The sequence below is a fragment of the Cololabis saira genome, chromosome 23 (assembly GCF_033807715.1).
Source record: "Cololabis saira isolate AMF1-May2022 chromosome 23, fColSai1.1, whole genome shotgun sequence".
NCBI classification, from domain to species: domain Eukaryota; kingdom Metazoa; phylum Chordata; class Actinopteri; order Beloniformes; family Belonidae; genus Cololabis; species Cololabis saira.
In genome coordinates, this window is record NC_084609.1 from 3021025 (window position 1) to 3041646 (window position 20622).

A 20622-nucleotide genomic window follows, 5' to 3' on the forward strand; every position below is an offset into this window, starting at 1 on the left:
GCGAGAGCAGAAGTTGCTCCGCAGCAGTAACTAGTTCTACTTCCTAGTTCTGCTCCGTTTCTATTCCCGCTGCTTCTTTCTGTTTCTGCTTCCCTGCAAAAAAAAAAAAAAAAACAGCAGCTTTTCTTCTTTTCTTTTTGTTCGCACCGGATTTCAAAACTTCCCAGTTTTGTCCGGGGCGGGTCGCGGAGGAAAAGTGTGGGGAAAGTGGTGTCCGGCCCCGGCAGCATGGAGCTGCAGGGCCCGCAGCAGCGGCAGCTGGAGCGGGGGCAGGTGCAGGTGGAGCAGCTGCAGGTGGAGCTGCAGTGTCTGCAGGTGAGGGTTCTGGGGGGCTGGGGGGGCCGGGACCGGGACCCGGACCCGGGACTGGGCCGGGGCTGGGGGGTTCTGCAGAGGGACGAGACCTGCATATTTATGAGCCGCTTTGTTCTGCTGTAAAGTTCTGCCAGGGTGGGGGTGTGGGGGGGGGCTGGGGGGGCCCACGCTGCCCCCCACCCAGGGTAAACTAGTGGAAGTTTGGGGGGGGAGAGTGGACCCCCCCACGGGAAAGTTTCACTAGTTTAGACTCCATTTTGAATGTTTCTGGAGGAGGGGGGGATGGAGGGATGAGTGGATGAATAAGTGAATGGATGAAGGATGGATGGATGGATGGATGGGAAACTTTCACTACAGGGTTCTTGCTTTAAATCCTTGAAAGTGCTTGAATTTGCACTTTTCAGGCCTTGAAAACAATGTTGTGTTGTCAAGTTCTGAAAATTGCTTGAAATTATAACTCAATGTTCCTACGGGGGCTTGAAATCCTTGAATGAAAGTGCCAGAATTTCAATGTTGTGGTTTCAAGGCCTGAAAAGTGCTCGCATTTCCTGAAAATTGCTTGATTTTTAGTTTCAGTGCTTGAAATCGCTTGAAATTATAACTTTGTCTGGGTTCCTACGGTGCCTGAAATCCTTGAAAGTGCTTGATGTTCAATGTTGTGTTTTCCAGGCCTAAAAAGTGCTTGAATTTCCTGAATTCTTAAAAAGTGCACTTGAAAATTGCTTGAATTTTAGTTTCAGTGCTTGAAATTACAACTGTCTTTTTCACAAAATTGGGATCAGACTGTATACAGGGTTCTTACGGGGGCTTGAAATCCTGAAAAGTGCTTGAATTTCCTGAATTCTTGAAAACTGCACTTGAAAATTGCTTGCATTTTAGTTTAACTGCTTGAAATTATAACTCAGGGTTTTCTACGGGGGCTTGAAATCCTTGAATGAAAGTGCTAGAATTCCAATTTTGTGTTTCCAAGGCCTGAAAATTGCTTGAATTTCCTGAAAATTGCTTGAAATTATAACTGTCTTTCACAAAATTTGGATCAGACTGTGTACAGGGTTCTTATGGGTGCTTGAAATCCTTGAAATTGCTTGAATTTTGCACTTTTCAGAACTTGAAAACAATGTTGTGTTTTCAAGTTCTGAAAAGTGCTTGAATTTTCCTGAAAAGTGCTTGAATTTTCCTGAAAAGTGCTTGAATTTCCTGAAAAGTGCTTGAATTTTAGTTTAAGTGCTTGAAATTATAATTCTCAGGACCTACGGGTGCTTGAAATCCTTGAAAGTGCTTGAAATTATAATATTTATATTATATTTTCAATGTTGTGTTTTCAAGGCCTGAAAAGTGCTTGAATTTTAGTTTAAGTGCTTTGAAAGAATGTGCTTGAAATCATAACTCTTGTATCTTTCACCAAACTGGGACCAGACTGTATAGTTTAGTTATTACAAGGAGAAATAAAATAAGTAAGATGAAACATAACTAGATGTTTACAGCACGATACAATGTTCATAATTGTGATTAAAAAGCAGAAAAAATAATTCTGAGTGTATATTTTCCTGAAGATATTTAAGGTGCTTGCAGATTTTAGAAAATGACCCTTGAAAGTGCTTGAAAGTGCTTTAGTTTGACCTTGAAACAGCAGGAACCCTGTGTTAGTTATCTGGGGAAGGAGCGGCCCTGCTGCTAAACTTGTGTAATGTTGAGAAATTTCGCCTCCATTTTGAGTGTTTCTGTAGAGGAGGGGGTGGGGGTGGATGGATGGATGATGGATGGATGGATGGATGGATGAAGGAGGGGGGGAGTAACTCCTAAACTTCCCCCATCTGCTGCTTCCGGCCTCTTTTCTGTCATAATTGTGGTTTAAAAGCTCCATTTCAGCCACTTCTTTCCACTTTGTGTGCCGGTGTTATTATTCCCTCACGGTCACGTGACCGGAGCGGCGCGTTTTGATTGGCTGGTTTCACTTTTCTCATCCTCCGGAGCGGGGGCCGGCTCTCCGCCGGCCGCCTGGCCGGGGGAAGGAGCTCGAATCCCGGCCGCGCTGCGCGCCGAGGGTCGGTGTTTCAGCACCGCGGACAGCTCCGCTCCGGAGCGCAGCGGCGACATCCGTCAAACATCCGCGGCTTTCAGCGCGAATATCTGCCCCCCCCTGCCATTTCTGCCCCCCCCTTCTTTACCAAACCCTTATATCTGCCCCCCCCCCGGACACTTCCACCGGGTCTGGCCCCCCTGGGGGGCTCGGGGGCCCCGGGGGGACCCGGAGAAACTCTGTTCTCCTGCTCGGATTCAGGCTCCCAGTCCAGACTTGTTTGTATTTTCTTCTCCACTTTGGTAGTGGAAGCTTCCATTTTGAGAGGAGTGGGGGGGTTGTGGTGTCACCCCCCCTTCCTTCTGCTCCTACAACATGGAGAAGGGGAGGACGGGAGGACGGGGGGAAGGATACAAGTGGAGAAGGGGAGAAGGAGAGGAGGGGAGGGGAAAGTTAGAGGAGGACGGGGGGATGGGCCCCATTCATGCCTAAGATTACCATTGTGATGCTTTGATGCTTTTGGTTTGGACGAGGGGGAGGGGGAGCAGGGAGTCGGGGGTCGGGGGGGCAGGAAGCAGCATCAGCACCGACGGTTTGATCCCCACAAACACAAACCTTGAGAGGTTTCACCCTCCGGACCGTAAACCGTCTCCTGCAGGAATTACAATCAGAAATAAGTTTATTGCCAACTCGTTTAACACACACAAGGAATGTGTTGTGGTGATTTGGTGCAATACAAAAGAATAAATATCAGAATCAGAAAAGGGTTTATTGCCAAGTTTGTTATGTTATATGTAATGAAAAGAGAAAATGTCCAACATGAGGACCGTGAGGACTCATGGCCGTAACTTCAGACCCCCCCGTTAAAAAGATTAAAGTTTGATGCTGAAACAACATTCAGGTTCCTACGGGGCTTGAGATCCTGGAAAGTGCTTGAATTTCAATGTTTTCAAGGCCTGAAAAGTGCTGGAATTTTAGTTTAAGTGCTTGAAATTATGGGTGGGATCAGACTATAGTTTAGTTTTTACAAGGAGAAATAAATAAGTCAGATGAAACATAACTAATGTTTACAGCACGATACAATGAACATAATTGTGATAAAAAGCGGAAAATAATTATGAGTCTAAATATTCCTGTAGATATTTTACCACAGCGATTAAGGTGCTGGAAGATTTTAGAAAATGACCTTGAAAGTGCTTTAGTTTGACCTTGAAAAATGTGTAGGAACCCTGGACATATTTTATTCTCAGAAAACAGAAATCCAGTCATTTTTTTTTTATAATTTTCTGTAAGATGCAGCAACACGTCTTTAAAGTTGGTTTATTATGGAAACTAAGGTTTGTCCCCATCAGGATTTTTTAGCTTCCGATCACTTGAGTTTGAGTTTCTGCCGATCCCGTTTTTTTTTTTTTTCCCGATCCGATCACTTTTTTTGGCTCCAGATCAGAAGTGTCAAGTAACAAAGTACAAATACTTCGTTACCTTACTTAAGTATAAATTTTGGTTATCTATACTACACTGCAGTAATTATTTTTCAGACGACTTTTTACTTTTACTCCTTACATTTTCACTCAACTATCTTTACTTTTTACTCCTTACATTTTAAAAACATTTGGGCCTTTAATAAAAACTATCCAGTTAAATTGCTCCATCCGGATAGAGTGAATTTGGTTGTGGTGATTGGTCAACTACAAAAGAATAAATATGTTATGAAAAGAGAAAATGTCCAACATGAGGACCGTGAGGACTCGGACATAAGATAAGATAATCCTTTATTTCTCCCTCACTGGGGAAACTCACATGTTCAGCTGCAGAAACTTAACACACACGTGCAGGGGAGGGTAAAAAAGTAAGAAATATATACAGGACTGTCTCAGAAAATTAGAAAATTGTGATTTATTTTCTGTAATGCAATTTAAAAAAAAAAACTAAAATGTCATCCATTCTGGATTCATTACAAATCAACTGAAATATTGCAAGCCTTTTATTATTTTAATATTGCTGATCATGGATTCCCAGAATATTTACTGGGGAAACTCACATGTTTATCAGCAGTAACTTGCAGGGAAGGGGGTTAAAAAGTAAAGGATATATGACGTGATCGATCGGGACAACACTCTTCCGGGTCCGCTGGTTCCCTCATCACTTTTTTTGGCTCCTGATACAATTCCAATACTTTTTCCCGATCAGATACATTTTGGCAATGAATTAAGTAAAAAAAGAAAAAAGGACTAAAACTCAAATTGTCCCAAGTTTCTTTTATTGTCCATTCTCTCCAACATGGACTTATATTTCTTTTCACTGACGCATCGTTGGATCAAAACAAAGCTGATTATTATTATTAACTAACAGACCTGGTTACCGCTGGTTCCCTTCACGCCGGAGAACTTTAACCCTCCGGATCGTAAACGTCGCCTGCAGGAAACACAATCAGAAATAAGTTTAATACCAACTTGTTTCACACACAAGGAATTCGTTGTGGTGATTTGATATATTTTATTTTTGTACATATAAAAAAAAAAAACACTTCATGAGAAGTTTAAGAAAACAACAAAACAAAGAATTTCATCCTTTAAAACTTGCTATCTTAATTTCCATGTGCCAATAAAGGAGTAGGAAGAAGTTTAAACTTATTTAATCCTAAACCCCCATCACTGATAATTTAACCTGTATTTATAAATACTCACACACTGAAATCACACTGCTAAATAACAGTATTATTATCATTAATAACAGTATTATTATTAGTGATTGGTGCAATACAAAGGCAAGGCAAGTTTATTTCTACAGCACAATTCAACTCAAGGTAATTAAACAACCTGGTCGCAGGCTAGCACCACTACTCTAAAACCATTACAGTCTTTGTATAAACGAACACTCAAAATCCTTGATAAGAAATCAGTACATTTTCATCATTGCCCAATGCTAAAAAAATATAACTTGTTGAGTTGGGAAAATATGATTAAATATGTAGATGTTTGTCTTATGCACAAGATTATATACGGCCTGACTTCTCCTCCACTCAGACACTTCGTCAACATTAGAACAACTGCTGATCGGTTCACAAGAGGTGCAGCAAGAGGGGATTGTTTTATTCCACTCAGAAAAAGTGCTTTCAGTCAGTCTGCATTCTCTGTTAAAGCTGCACACGAATGGAACTCCATCCCTGCAACTATCAGAGAACTGGACACATACAGTTTATTTAGAGCTCGTTTAAAGAAATGGTTGATTAATACTCAGCTCTGTCAGCACTAAAACTTAATTTGCACCTTTTCTTTATTTCTGTACTTTTGTACTTTTCTGTACTTTCTGTATCTTTTCTGTACTTTTTTGTATTCTTACATCTGTCCAGGGACTACAGATTAAATATAGCCTCTTGGCTAACTCTGGCACATTTACAGCAATGTTTTTATTGATGTGCATTGTCCCTGTCAAATAAACCAATAAATATAAAAAATAAAAAAAAAGTGCTTTATATCGACATTAAAAGCAGCAAAACACAATTAAACAGTAAATAACAAATAAAATGAGATAAAATAATGAGAAAAGAAGGTAAAATAATAAAAAGCACAAGTTGCTGATTTAAGAGTTCAAGGAACGGAACAAATATATAATGAAAAGAGAAAAACATGAAACCGTGAGGACTCGGACATAAGATAATCCTTTATTTCTCCCTCACTGGGGAAACTCACATGTTCAGCAGCAGAAATGTAACACACACATGCAGGGGAGGGTAAAAAAGTAAAAAATATATCTATAATTACAAGATATAGACAGTATAAACATTGCGAAGGAAAAAAACTGTGCAAAAAAAGCAGGTAGAGTGAGTGTGAGGAAACAGACAGATATTGCTGAACTTCAGACCCCCATTAAAAAAATAAAAGTTTGATGCTCAAACAACATATTTTATTCTCAGAAACAGAAATCAAGTCATTTTTTTTATAATTTCCTGTAAGATGCAACAACTCGTCTCTAAAGTTTGTTTATTATGGAACTAGAGTTCGTCCTGATCACTGGAGTCTCAGTCACGTGTCCACGTATCAAAAACGCTGGTGTTTTCCTGCGTTTTGTTCGTTCGTTTACACAAAAACGAAGCTCAAAGTCTCCGAAAACCATCATTTCTGAAAACTCCAAAGTGTAGATTTTTCAAACCTCCGTCTTCACGTTTGCTTGTAAACGGAGAGAAACGGACATTTAGGCTTCAGAACGTCACATTATGAGACAGAAACGTCACCAGCGTCATGAGTGACACCTGTGGTTACAATTAGTTTGTAACCGTCAATATTTTCTTGTATTTTACCTGTTTTATATTCTAACGTCACACTTAAAAGTAACTCCACTTCTCTGTCACTCCCATATATATATTTAAACAGTACATGGAGGTAGGGCTGGGCGATATATCCCGATTTTAATATATATCGATATATTTTCAAACGCGATATGGTACGAGACAATATCGTTTATATCGATTTAAAAAAAAAAAAAAAAAAAATTGAATTTTTTTTTTTTTTTTTAATGATTTTGATATATTTTATTTTGTGACAAATTGACTTGAATGTTTTATTTGAGATTGTCACAAATGTTTTGTTATTTGCACAACTGTCAACCTCAGTGGAAAAGTCTGCCTGTTACTGTCTACATTGTATTAATTACAGTGTATTTTAATTTAATTGTTATGCAGGAAAGGGATATTTGTTTTATTTTATTCAAGAAGCATTTTTATTCTATATATGCAGGCAGTTTATTTTTATTTCATTTGTTTTATACATGTTGATATTGTGCAGACCTCTGTTAATAAAGGAACCTGTGTGACATTTGGCACGAGGCTTTGTATTAAAACTGACTGTTTTTTTAAGAAATGAAGCTAACAGAGATGCTAACAGAGATGCTAACAGAGATGCTAACAGAGATGCTAACAGAGATGCTAGCAGAGATGCTAGCAGAGATGCTAACAGAGATGCTAACAGAGATGCTAACAGAGATGCTAACAGAGATGCTAACAGAGAAGCTAACAGAGAAGCTAACAGAGATGCTAACAGAGATGCTAACAGAGATGCTAACAGAGATGCTAACAGAGATGCTAACAGAGATGCTAACAGAGAAGCTAACAGAGAAGCTAACAGAGATGCTAACAGAGATGCTAACAGAGATGCAAACAGAGATGCAAACAGAGATGCAAACAGAGATGCAAACAGAGAAGCTAACAGAGAAGCTAACAGAGATGCTAACAGAGATGCTAACAGAGATGCTAACAGAGAAGCTAACAGAGAAGCTAACAGAGATGCTAACAGAGATGCAAACAGAGATGCTAACAGAGACGCTAACAGAGATGCTATGCTATAATGCTTTGGGGAAAACCCCAATTATGGCACAGAAAAAATATGGATATATATGGAGTATCAACATTCAGCTAGAAAATATGGAGATAAGACTTTTGGTCCATATCACCCAGCCCTAGGTGGAGGGAACGAAGCCTGAACAGCTCGTACAGAGTTCAGCTCTGATCAACTACTGTGATGAAGTAACAAAGATAATGTACAACAAATTAAAACAGTTATAAATATAAAGGTAAAAGAGAACATGGAGACAAGGTCTGGATCACATTAAAGATCAAGACATTGAAGGTTAAGACAGAATAAGATGTTTTTTAATAAAAACATAATGATGATGAAGATGTTTTTTAATAACTTTCTGAAGGTAAAAGATAATGTAACTTCAGCGACTCATTCATGTCATTCCAGAGTTTTGGATCTGACGTCCCGAACAGGAAGGTGGGTGTGTGTGTGTGTGTGTGTGTGTGTGTGTGTGTGTGTGTGTGTGTGTGTGTGTGTGTGTGTGTGTGTGTGTGTGTGTGTGTGTGTGTGTGTGTGTGTGTGTGTGTGTGTGTGTGTGTGTGTGTGTGTGTGTGTGTGTGTGTGTGTGTGTGTGTGTGTGTGTGTGTGTGTGTGTGTGTGTGTGTGTGTGTGTGTGTGTGTGTGTGTGTGTGTGTGTGTGTGTGTGTGTGTTATAAAGTGTGTGTTAGTGTGTGTGTGTGTTATAAAGTGTGTGTTAGTGTGTGTGTGTTTTAATGTGTGTGTTAGTGTGTGTGTTTTAATGTGTGTGTTAACGGGGTCATACTAAGGTCATTAACACCTTCATCCACAGACACTAGTATCAGTGGAGACTAGGGCTGTGCGATTAATCGATTTTAAATCTAAATCGGATTTATTAATCAAAATCGATGTTAAAAAAGGAAAATGGATGTTCCTTTTTTGCAGCTGCATTACAGACAGAGCTCGTCTAGTCGTCTTTGTTTGATCAAGAAAATGGTAAATGTTGTCACTTTACTAAACCCCAGGAGGATTTACAGGATCTTTCAATTGCACTTCATTCCCAATAGGGACATTTGTTTGCTATTTTTCTTTAAAAATAAAGATAAAATATTTGAAACAATTTATTCCATTGTATTTTGTAGTTTTACCAAAAAAAACAAAATTGAAAATCGAAAAACGGGTTTTCAGAGAAAAAAATCGGGATTTTATTTTTGTCCAAAATCGCCCAGCCCTAGTGGAGACAGATGTTAGAACTTATAAACTTATAAAACTACAGGTGTAGTTTTACTACCCCCCCCATCCCCCTCATCCCCTCATCACTCCATCCCCTCATCCCTTCATCCCCTCATCCCCTCATCCCTTCATCCGCTGGTTCATCCTTGGATTCATCCATTCATCTTCTTCTGCTGCACTTTCTCTCTGTTGCATCATCAGGTTCTCCGTCAGGTGGAGACGATGCAGCTTTATTTCTGTCTCTCTTTCTGTTTTCTTTCTCCTTTCTTTCTTCTCTCTTTCTGCAGCCTCAGCATGTTTAATCTTCCCCCGTTCAACCCCCTTCAGTTCAGGTTCTGGTCCCCCCCCCCGTCTGACGGTTCTGATGTTCAGACCGTCCTGGGTCAGAGTAAACCAGCTGAGAACGTCCATCACTTATTTAAGAGGAAGAAGCTGAGGAGGAGTCTAAACCCCCACGCTGCTGGACCCTCCCCCTCACTAGATGTTCTTCAGGTCCGGTGTGGGTCTGGTCCTGGTTCAGGTTGTGGTTCTGGTTCTGGGTCTGGTTCTGGTTCTGGTCCTGGTTCAGGTTGTGGTTCAGGCTCAGCGAGGCCCGTGGACTGAGATGTAGTTCTGGAGGTGCTGATTGTGCTGTTTGTATGTTTTGTGTGGTGGGTTGGACCAGAGCCGCCTGGGAGATTTGCGAGGCCCTGTGCGAAATGGATGGGGGGGGCCCTTGCGCGCTCGCTACGCTCACGTGCGCGAAATTTTTGGGTTTTTTGGGTCTGTTCGGGTGTCTATATGCGCAATTTTAACTCTCCAATGATCAAAATACTGGATACCTTCCCCTGCCTCATCATCATCTCTTGCCTCGACGCGGGGCCCCATGGCTGCTTGAGACCCGGGCGGATCGGTGATTTTTGTAACAAATTTATCAAACGAGCCTTTCAGAGAGGCATTAAACTCTTCCATTTTCTTTAGTTTTTTTCTTTTTTCATCCCCTGATGGAAATTTCCTGAATCTGTCTCGTTCTCTCGACATTGTGTGACAGTTTGTTCCAACTCCACCGTCTGGATCAGAGCAGCTTGTGTCTGCGCTTGGTCTGATCAGTTGTATTGAACAACAGACACATATATTTATTGATATGACTAGTACACATTTAGGTCTGTAATGGAACGTGACTGTTGATATTTATAAGGGAAAAAACGAAAAAAAAAAAAATTGAAAAAAAAAAAAAACAAAATTGAAAAAAAAACGGCCCATAGCGCGAGGCCCCCTGGGGCGCGAGGCTCCGTGCGGTCGCACGGTTCGCACACCCCTTGCGGCGGCTCTGGGTTGGACCGCTGTCCTGAACGCTCCAGCTCACTCCAGCTCGCCGCAATGAGCTCCCCACGGCGCACGCCACGCCGTGCCTGCTAGCACCTCCTAAAAACTGTTGCTACGCGTGGAGGCGACGCAGACCAAACGCAGACCGAGAGGCTGTGATTGGTTCTTGGTAGCAACGCATTTCATTTTCCGGTTTGTGAAGCAGTCGTGAACTTTCAGCCTCTTTTCTTTGTGTGTGATTTGTTTTGTTTTTTGCACAATAGTTGTCCTTTTCTCTTTGATTCACTGTGACCGGAAAAGTCGGATAAACCATTCAGGAAAAGATCACACCCCCCTAGTGGTCTGGGGAGGTTTTGCACCCCTGAGAAATGGAGTGACGGAGAAGTCCGAAGGTTCACGACGGCGTCACGGTGACGGCGTAGGTTCTTCACCCGTACTTCCTGTTGGGGGAGGGTAGGAGTCACCGGTACTTCCTGTTGGGGGAGGATAGGAGTCACCGGTACTTCCTGTTGGGGGAGGATAGGAGTCACCGGTACTTCCTGTTGGGGGAGGGTAGGAGTCACCGGTACTTCCTGTTGGGGGAGGGTAGGAGTCACCGGTACTTCCTGTTGGGGGAGGATAGGAGTCACCGGTACTTCCTGTTGGGGGAGGATAGGAGTCACCGGTACTTCCTGTTGGGGGAGGATAGGAGTCACCGGTACTTCCTGTTGGGGGAGGATAGGAGTCACCGGTACTTCCTGTTGGGGGAGGATAGGAGTCACCGGTACTTCCTGTCTCAGCTCTGGGAACTGCTCTGCCCTGTAAACTATAAACTCTGTAAACTATAAACTCTGTAAACTCGTACCTGCAGCAGGATCTTTGCTCGTCACGTTCAAAATGAGACGACCTCTGGAACCGTCCCCTGACCTTTGACCTCTGACCTCTGACCTGAGGACACGACCTCTGCAGGGACAGGCCGGTGTGACGGTGATCAGGTGGAATCTGGGTGATTGCTGATCTATTATCACCAATAAAACACTTTCTCTACTAGTTTTCACAATAAAAGCCTCCCAAGGGCCTGACATCACCAACAGACAACAGTCGACAAAATAAAAGTACAAATTAATGTACAAACCTGCAGGGGGCAGTGTAACGAGAAGATAAAGTCATTTTTTCTTTTTTCTCGACTTTTTTTCTCAAATTTCGACTTTTTTCTCAAAATTTCAACTTTTTTCTCAAAATTCCAACTTTTTTCTCAAAATTTCGACTTTTTCTCCACTTTTTTCTCAAAATTCCAACTTTTTTCTCAAAATTTCGACTTTTTCTCCACTTTTTTCTCAAAATTTCAACTTTTTTCTCAAACTTCTGATTTTTTTTTTCTCAAAATTTCGTCCTTTTTCTCGACATTTCGTCTTTTTTCTCAAAATTTCGTCCTTTTTCTCGACATTTCGTCTTTTTTCTCAAAATTTCCCCCTCTACGTTTATAAAAGTCCCATCATTTCCAGGAACCTGCATAAATAGCTGTTAAGGTGCTATGAGCAGCCAAACCTACAGGGGGCAGTGTAACGAGAAGATAAAGTCATGCTAGCCAATCAGAATCCTGGAAAAAAACATCAACAAATGACACGAGTAACTTCCAGTTACTTCCAAGATGAACCAGAGTCTTTGGTTTGGAGTCACAGAGAAGTGGAGTTACTTTTAAGTGTGACGTTAGAATATATGGAATTTGTGAAAAAATAAAACGGAATTTGGCGAAAAATAAAACGAAATTTGTGGAAAAATAAAACGGAATTTGGGGAAAAATAAGACGGAATTTGTGGAAAAATAAAACGGAATTTGTGGAAAAATAAGATGGAATTTGTGGAAAAATAACACGGAATTTGTGGAAAAATAAAACGGAATTTGGGGAAAAATAAGATGGAATTTGTGGAAAAATAAAACGGATTTTGGGGAAAAATAAGATGGAATTTGTGGAAAAATAACACGGAATTTGTGGAAAAATAAAACGGGTTTTGGGGAAAAATAAGATGGAATTTGTGGAAAAATAAAACGGATTTTGGGGAAAAATAAGATGGAATTTGTGGAAAAATAAAACGGAATTTGTGGAAAAATAAGATGGAATTTGGGGGAAAATAAGATGGAATTTGGGGAAAAATAAAATGGAATTTTCTGAAAAATAAAATGGAATTTTCTGAAAAATAAAACGGAATTTGTGGAAAAATAAAACGGAATTTGTGAAAAAAATAAAATCGAATTTGGGGAAAAATAAAACGGAATTTGGGGAAAAATAAAACGGAATTTGGGGAAAAATAAAACGGAATTTGTGGAAAAATAAAATGGAATTTGTGGAAAAATAAAACCGAACTTGTGGAAAAATAAAATGGAACTTGTGGAAAAATAAAATGGAATTTTCAAAAAAATAAAATGGAATTTTGGGAAAAACAGGTAAAGTACAAGAAAATATTGACGGTTACAAACTAATTGTAACCACAGGTGTCACTCATGACGCTGGTGACGTTTCTGTCTCATAATGTGACGTTCTGAAGAATAAATGTCCGTTTCTCTCCGTTTACAAGCAAACGTGAAGACGGAGGTTTGAAAAATCTACACTTTGGCCGGAGTTTTCAGAAATGATGGTTTTTGGAGACTTTGAGCTTCGTTTTCGTGTAAATGAACGAACAAAACGCAGGAAAACACCAGCGTTTTTACTACGTGGAAACGAGACCTGAGACTCAAGTGATCGGGAGCTAAAAGATCCTGATCAGGACGAACTGATTTCCATAATAAACAAACTTTAGAGACGACTTGCTGCATCTTACAGGAAATTATTTTAAAAAATGACTTTATTTCTGTTTTCTGAGAATAAAATATGTTGTTTGAGCATCTTAACTTTAATCTTTTTAATGGGGGTCTGAAGTTCAGCTTTTGTCCGTTTCCTCTTCCATCTGCTCGTCCTCCACTGTATTTCCGTCCTCAGCTGATTTTGATCCGGCTGTAACTTCACCTGTAGAGGTCAAAGGTCAAAGGTCAGCTGACCTCGGAGGTTCAGATTACCCACAATCCTCTCTGTCAAGACCATGCTGGTGTAATAATAACCAATGAGACGTTTTATTTACCGTCGTGGGTGCAGTACTTGTCTTTTTAGTTCCATCTTTCTCGTGTTTATTATCATTTGCCACATAATTAAAGCAATCTCATACTATTATTATTATTATTATTATTATTATTATTATTATTATTAACCTCATACTAAATTTAAGAAGAAAAAAAACTAAAAAAAAAAGAGGATTAAAACTAAATAACCCCAAGTTTGTTTTCTTGTCCATTCTCTCCAACATGGACATTTATTTCAACATTAATCAGCTCTGGAGCCACAAAATATAAAAACATGAAATTGTAAACTAAAACTAAAAGTGCAGAATAAAATAACAGAAATAAATACATTTAACTTCAAAAGAGGTCGTTGAACGACATCCAATTAACTCACAAACACAAGAAAATTAAAATACTTTTTGTCTTAAACTTAGTGCAACATTCTGAATGAATGAATGAATGAATGGATGAATAGCAGCAGCTTCACGAACATGAACATATAGAACATTTCACAATTCAAACATGGAAACATGTTAGTTTCACTTCGTTAAATGCAACTATATATGAAACTATTTAATATATATTAAAAACATTAATAACTAGGAATGTCCCGATACTTTTTTGGCCGATACGGATGTTTTGAAAATGCCGTGATCGGGCCGATCGATCGATCGGGACAACGCTAGCGAGGACTCGTCTCTGCTCGTTTGGGGGAAACTTTTGATGATTAAAAGTTTTTGCTGATTCCAGATCTGATCCCGTGCTCTGTTGAATCTGCTTCCATGTTTCTATTTATTTTATCTATTGTGTCTTTGCTTTGTTCTGCTCTTTAACTTATTTGTTCTTTTTCTATACTAATGTTTATTTACTGTTCCATCAACCTGCCCAGGGACTACAGGTGGAAAATACCAAGCTGCTACAACCTGTGCATATTATCTATTATTACAAGATTAATGCCTTATTGTGCAGCTGTCCCTGTTTTTAATAAATAAATGACAAACCTGATCCCAGATCAGGGTCAGGTAGGACTGGGCGATATGGACCAAAAGTCATATCTTGATATTTTCTAGCTAAATGTTGATACTCGATATATATCTCGATATTTTTTCTGTGCCATAATTGGGGTTTCCCCCAAAGCATTATAGCATAGCATCTCTGTTAGCATCGCTGTTAGCATCGCTGTTAGCATCTCTGTTAGCATCTCTGTTAGCATCTCTGTTAGCATCTCTGTTAGCATCTCTGTTAGCATCTCTGTTAGCATCTCTGTCAGCATCTCTGTTAGCATCTCTGTTAGCTTCTCTGTTAGCTTCTCTGTTAGCATCTCCGTTAGCATCTCTGTTAGCCTCTCTGTTAGCATCTCTGTTAGCTTCTCTGTTAGCATCTCTGTTAGCTTCTCTGTTAGCATCTCTGTTAGCATCTCTGTTAGCATCTCTGTTAGCTTAATTTCTTAAAAAAACAGTCAGTTTTAATACAAAGCCTCGTGCCAAATGTCACACAGGTTCCTTTATTAACAGAGGTCTGCACAATATCAACATGTATAAAACAAATGAAATAAAAATAAACTGCTGCATATATAGAATAAAAATGTTTCTTGAATAAAATAAAACAAATATTCCTTTCCTGCATAACAATTAAATTAAAATACACTGTAATTAATACAATGTAGACAGTAACAGGCAGACTTTTCCACTGAGGTTGACAGTTGTGCAAATAACAAAACATTTGTGCAAATCTCAAATAAAACATTCAAGTCAATTTGTCTCAAAATAAGCTATATCAAAATCATAAAAAAAAAAAAAAATCTTTTTTTTTTTTTTTAAGAAATCGATATAAACGATATTGTCTCGTACCATATCGCGTTTGAAAATATATCGATATATATTAAAATCTCGATATATCGCCCAGCCCTAATTACAAGATTAATGCCTTATTGTGCAGCTGTCCCTGTTTTTTAATAAATAAATGACAAACCTGATCCCAGATCAGGGTCAGGGTTAGATCAGGTCCCTCGCTGCTTCCTGCAAAGTTCTGGTTCAGTCCAGTTTAGAGCTGCAACTAACGACTGTTCTAACGGTCCACTAGTCTCCGACTGTTGAAACCATTAATCCACTAATCGGATAATTAGTATTCTTTTCTTAAATTTAGTATGAGGTTGCTTTAATTATGTGGCAAATGATAATAAACACAAGAAAGATGGTACTTCAATGAAAAATAGATATTTTATTCAACTTTGCTGCTGTTCATACAAAAAGTAAATAAAGGACAGGCACAGTGATCAGTCAGTATAGACATAAATCCATAAATAAATAAACCTCTGTCCATTATTTCTCATTTTTTAAGGACAGGCAATTGTGTTATATAAAAAATAAATGCTAAAATAAAAGGTCTCATATTTTTTCTGTATCAAGTGGGTAAATGGTTCTGGATGGCAGGACGTATCTGGGCTGAACTGGTGCATCATTTGTTGAAACCCGTCACCAGTTTCTCCTCAGTTTCTTTTGCAAAAAAGGGCTCCATGGTGGCTCTTCTTCGGACTGCATGCATTTAATTTAAAATACTTTTGTCAGGCACAGTCAGGCATAACGTTAAAGCTCTTTTAAAGCCAAAATACGCTTAATATCTCACCAAGGCGAGTCCGTTTCATTCAAAACTCTGAGGTGCTTTCTCTTCAGATGCTCGTGCATTACCAACGTGCTCCCGTGATAGGCAACGTCGGCTTTGCAAACCTTGCAAGTCTTCTTTTTATTTACCGTATCGAGGCTAAAAGGCTCCCAAACTTCTGAAATTGTATTACCTGCAGCTGCTACAGGACGCCGTCATTTCTGTTTAACCGCTACCGCTAGGCAGAGATTGTATTAAGGTGAGATGCAGCACTCCGTTGTAGGGATGTTAAAAATTAGTCGATTTTCGATTAATTGCCGTTATGAAATTACCCGATTAAAATTAACGATTACAATTAATCTATTTATTTATTTATTTTTTTCGTTTAATTTCACCAGCTGGTATTACGCCCGGACCACATTTAATGCGACACAACGCGCTGCGCCGCGCACATACAGTTAGAAGAAAGAGATGGCGGGTATGTTTGGTTTTAGTAACATCATGCTCAGGCCATGAGTCTGCAATGGCCCAGACGGGAGACACATGTAGCTCAGTGCTTAACTTTTATTTTTAATCCACTCTATATTCTTCTGGTTGTTCTCCGATAGTCTCCCCTAAAGCCTGAATTATGGTTCCGCCTAGTGATGCACCGAAATGAAAATTTGTGGCCGAAACCGAAAATAATAATAAACACTTGGCCGAATACCGAACATGGTTCTTCAGCAGTTTTTCATTTATTTTGCCAATTTTTTCACCATTGCATAAATCAAATACATGTGATTTAGGCTTTTCAAAGAAAAAAATCTTTTACAAAATTACAAGGTAGAAAATATTTGTTGAACATAAAAAAATGAACATGTTTTAATTTCCAGCATTATGTAGTTTTGGTTCCACCTCCTGGTGAATGTTGGTAAAATTCTTATGGGGTTAGTTTTTGGTTGGCCAACGATTTATGTGTTGCGCAACGTTACGGGACGGAGCGGCCAGTTTATTTCCTTATTTTACAACGCCGTTATTAATTGTTCAGTTTTTTTCCCACTTATTCCACCGAACACCCAAAGTGTTTTTTTTTGCCATTTTCAGCCGAACAATTTCGGTTACCGAACAATCGGTGCATCACTAGTTCCGCCTTAAATCGACGCAGAGCCGCCGTAGCCTACGGCGTAGGCTCTGCGTTGTTGTAACGCGGAACCATAAATCATCTTCACCCGGTACATACATAGGTTTCTCTAAACATCTGTCCCCGCTACAGTTTTAACTAAAAGAAAATGTGCTCCAATACAGCAGGTCTCATCATTTTATTTTGAACACTGCAGAAACTCTAACTTAAAACGTAACTACAACTTAAAATGTGCTTGACACAAATGACACTATTATGGCTGCTGCTACTACTAATAGCCTTGAAGTGACTTTATATTATATTCCTTGTGGTACAAAAATGTCTTTTTGTTACTTTTGTATCAAATAAATATTTGATTAAGGAATACATTAAAATGTCCTTTGTATTTTATATAAGCAAAAAAAATTATGTTTGTATCTCAGATAGGGGAAAAACACCGCTTATCAACTAATCGATGATCGATCGATAAGGTTATCAACTATCAATTAATGAAATAATCCATAATTTGCATCCCTACTCCGTTGGAAAAACACGTCTGGAGACAATTGTCCACGATGGAATTCATTGTGGACAATTTTGATTATGGATTTTTGTCGACAACGTCGATGAATCGAAGCCCTAGTTCAGTTCAAACTGAAGATGGTCGTCATGGTGATAACTGTTCGTTTGAGCGCGAAGCTTCTTTCTACGTTACTTAATGATTGTAGAGATGTTCCAGTTTTAAATATTTGATATATTTAGTTTGATTTCTTAGAAATAATAGACCTGTTTCTAATTTCTGAGTTAGTTTTTCTCTCTGTGGATGTTGAACTTTATAAAAATGCTTAATGGAGGTTTTTAATTTTAAAAACTGCAGAAACAAGATTTTAGTTCCTGGTCCCTCTCTGCTGTGCTGGTGCTGGTTCCTGGTGTAACTTCTTCTTCTCCTCTTGTCGTTGCAGACGAGCCAGTCGTTGTGTAAAGGCCTGAACGACCTCCAGAACTCCCAGGTACGTCAAACCAGAACCTCCTCACGCTGACGGAACTTAAATTAAACTTTAATTAAACCTTAATTAAACTTAAACTCAAGCTTAATTAAACTTTAATTAAGCTTAAAGGGACCTATTATGGATCTAATATCTATTTTAAACAGGCCTTGAATGTCTTTAAAAACAACCTTTTGATTGTTTTTGCTAAATAAATTAGAAATTCAGCTTCTGATCCATGTCTTTATCTTCCCATTCTCTAACCTCATTATCATTAATATTATTAATTATCATTAACATTAACCTCATTATCTATGCAGGATTCTGAGTGGGCGGGGCTATGATAATGAGGCTCTGTGCTGATTGGCTGCCTGAATGACGTGATACACCGCTACGAAAAAATGGAGGAAGCTCCAGCCGGCAGAGTTGTTGTTGTTCCGGCCAGAGTTAGTTGTTAGTGGTTTCACCATCTGTTTTGGGAGAAATCTCCCTTTAGGCTCGGGAGCGGTCGGCTGTGCAAAAATGAATCATACACACACTCGCTTTTGCTATAATGAATAAATTTATTAGCAAACAAGCAGTGCACACAAAAAGACTCAGACACAACTGCCCTTTTGCTAGGATAACCCTGTGTCAAGTTATCCTAGCAAATGACAGAGCAACAGACAATTACACAAGGCTTGGCCTAAACTCTTACCTCGACACAGAAAGACTGCAGAGCCGACAGTCCAAAAGTAGAGCGGCCAGAAACCCTAGCTCGGCGTCTTGCACAAACCCGCAGCAGACTCTGAATCCGGACTTCCGGCTCTCGCATCTTTATACCTTTCTCGCGGAGGGGGCTGCCCCTTCAACCCCCGCCTGCCACTTCTCACGCTAAGTCTAAGTCTTCATTTACACACACGGGAGCCAAGCGCCTCTCTCACAGTTACATTAAACAACAGGTGCATAGCTGATATGACTGTTTTGAGAATCAAGGACATTTCAGGACACAAAACTTATTTTTTCTTCCTTCATTCCACCTCTTGGCCTGAAAATGTCCTAATTCAAAAACAAGCATAATACATGAGAAACAAGCATAATACATGAGCATAATTAATATGAAAAGTTGGATTAAGGGCATTCCAGGACACCAAACATATTCGGCCTCTCACCATGGCTCTGTGGTTCCGTAACTTTGGGGAGCAAAACCTTATTGTCTCATAGATGGGGGAGACCACTTTATATATGTTAAAGAGAAAACCACTTTATATATGTTAAAGAAATTGTTGTTTGAAAATTGAAAAAAATGTTTTAGTTTTGATTCTAATTCCGGTTAGAGCGCCCCCTAGTGGTGGAAGAAAAATCCACAGAATAGCTGCACCTTTGTATAAGCTGCACGGATGAAAACCTATGAAAAAAGTAGCGGCTTATAGTCCAGAAAATACGGTATGTTAAAGCAAGAGAAAACCTGGTTTTCAGAATAGATGACGGGGGAATATGAACTGGCCTGAAAAAAATGTTTCAGTCAAAAATATTTTTTTTGCTTTAATCCCTGTAAATATCTCTGGCTTGATGGGCAGTATTCAGATCAATAATTCACAACGACAAGTGTGAGTATTGATCAGTGAGAGGTTTGTGGAGAGAGAGCAGGAGGATCGATTCCACTTTCACCTCCTTTTATCGTTTATCATCAGCTTTTCTCTGATTCCACACTGAAATGTTTGGTTTCTGTTTGAATTTGGTGTTTTGTGGTTTTTATGAAGGAAAAACAGCAGAATAAACGGCAGGAAGGAGTTTGAACAACATCGTCATCTACGACTAAAGAAACTTAGAGATGCACTGCAAAAACTCAAAATCTTAACAAGAATATCTGTCATTTCTATTTAAAATGTCTCATTTTTAGTCAAAAAATAATCTCATTCCACTTAAAACAAGACTCATAACTGGAGAAAACAACCATTTTCACCTGTTTCAAGTAGATTTTCACTTGAAATAAGAAGAAAAATCTGCCAGTGGAACAATATTTTTTTGCTTGTAATGAGAAGATAAATCTTGTTCCACTGGCAGATTTTTCTACTTATTTCAATTGAAAATGTACTTGAAACAGGTGAAAATTGTCAAATAAGTTATTTATCTGGTAATGACTCTTGTTTTAAGTGTAATGAGATTGTTTGACTAAAAATGAGACATTTTAACGAGAAATAAGAAAAATATTCCTGGTAAGATTTTGAGTTTTTGCAGTGTGTAACGATGATCAGTTTCAGGAAAACATGAAACGCTTTTCACTTCACTGTCATTTATTAACATCTGATCAGCTGATATCTGATCAGATCAGCATTGATCTGATGAGCTGTGATTGATCAGATCTGATCTGATCAGGTATCAGGTCAGCGTGGAGCAGGAAGTTGATCGTCCTCCGTCTCTCTCTTATCTCAACATTCCGTCTCGTACCAAAGTGTTTTCTGAGTCTCAGACGTTTCTTCTTTTTCTTGATCCCCGCGGTCCATTTCCTCTCTGTTGCCATGACAACGGCTCCGGTGTAAAAGTGAAGCTTTTCTGTTGCTGCTCAAGACCCTTCAATAACAGAGATGGAAGTGTTTTCATGATCCGAGAGCAGCTGATCAATCAGGTCCTGGTCTTGCACATTATAGTACGTACGAATTAAAACAGATAATTAACATTAAGACAAACTACACCAGT

The 20622-nt window shown here is 39.3% G+C and overlaps 1 protein-coding gene across 1 annotated transcript in view; it reads left to right on the forward strand.

The window, feature by feature from the left end:
• The window catches only part of phf21b (PHD finger protein 21B), a 44814-nt gene continuing 24192 nt past the window's right edge, over nt 1–20622 (forward strand). The window contains exons 1-2 of the mRNA XM_061714101.1: nt 1–315; nt 17920–17967. Of these exons, the coding sequence (XP_061570085.1) occupies nt 229–315; nt 17920–17967 (135 nt within the window). The 5' untranslated portion in view covers nt 1–228. The remainder of the gene's footprint in view (nt 316–17919; nt 17968–20622) is intronic.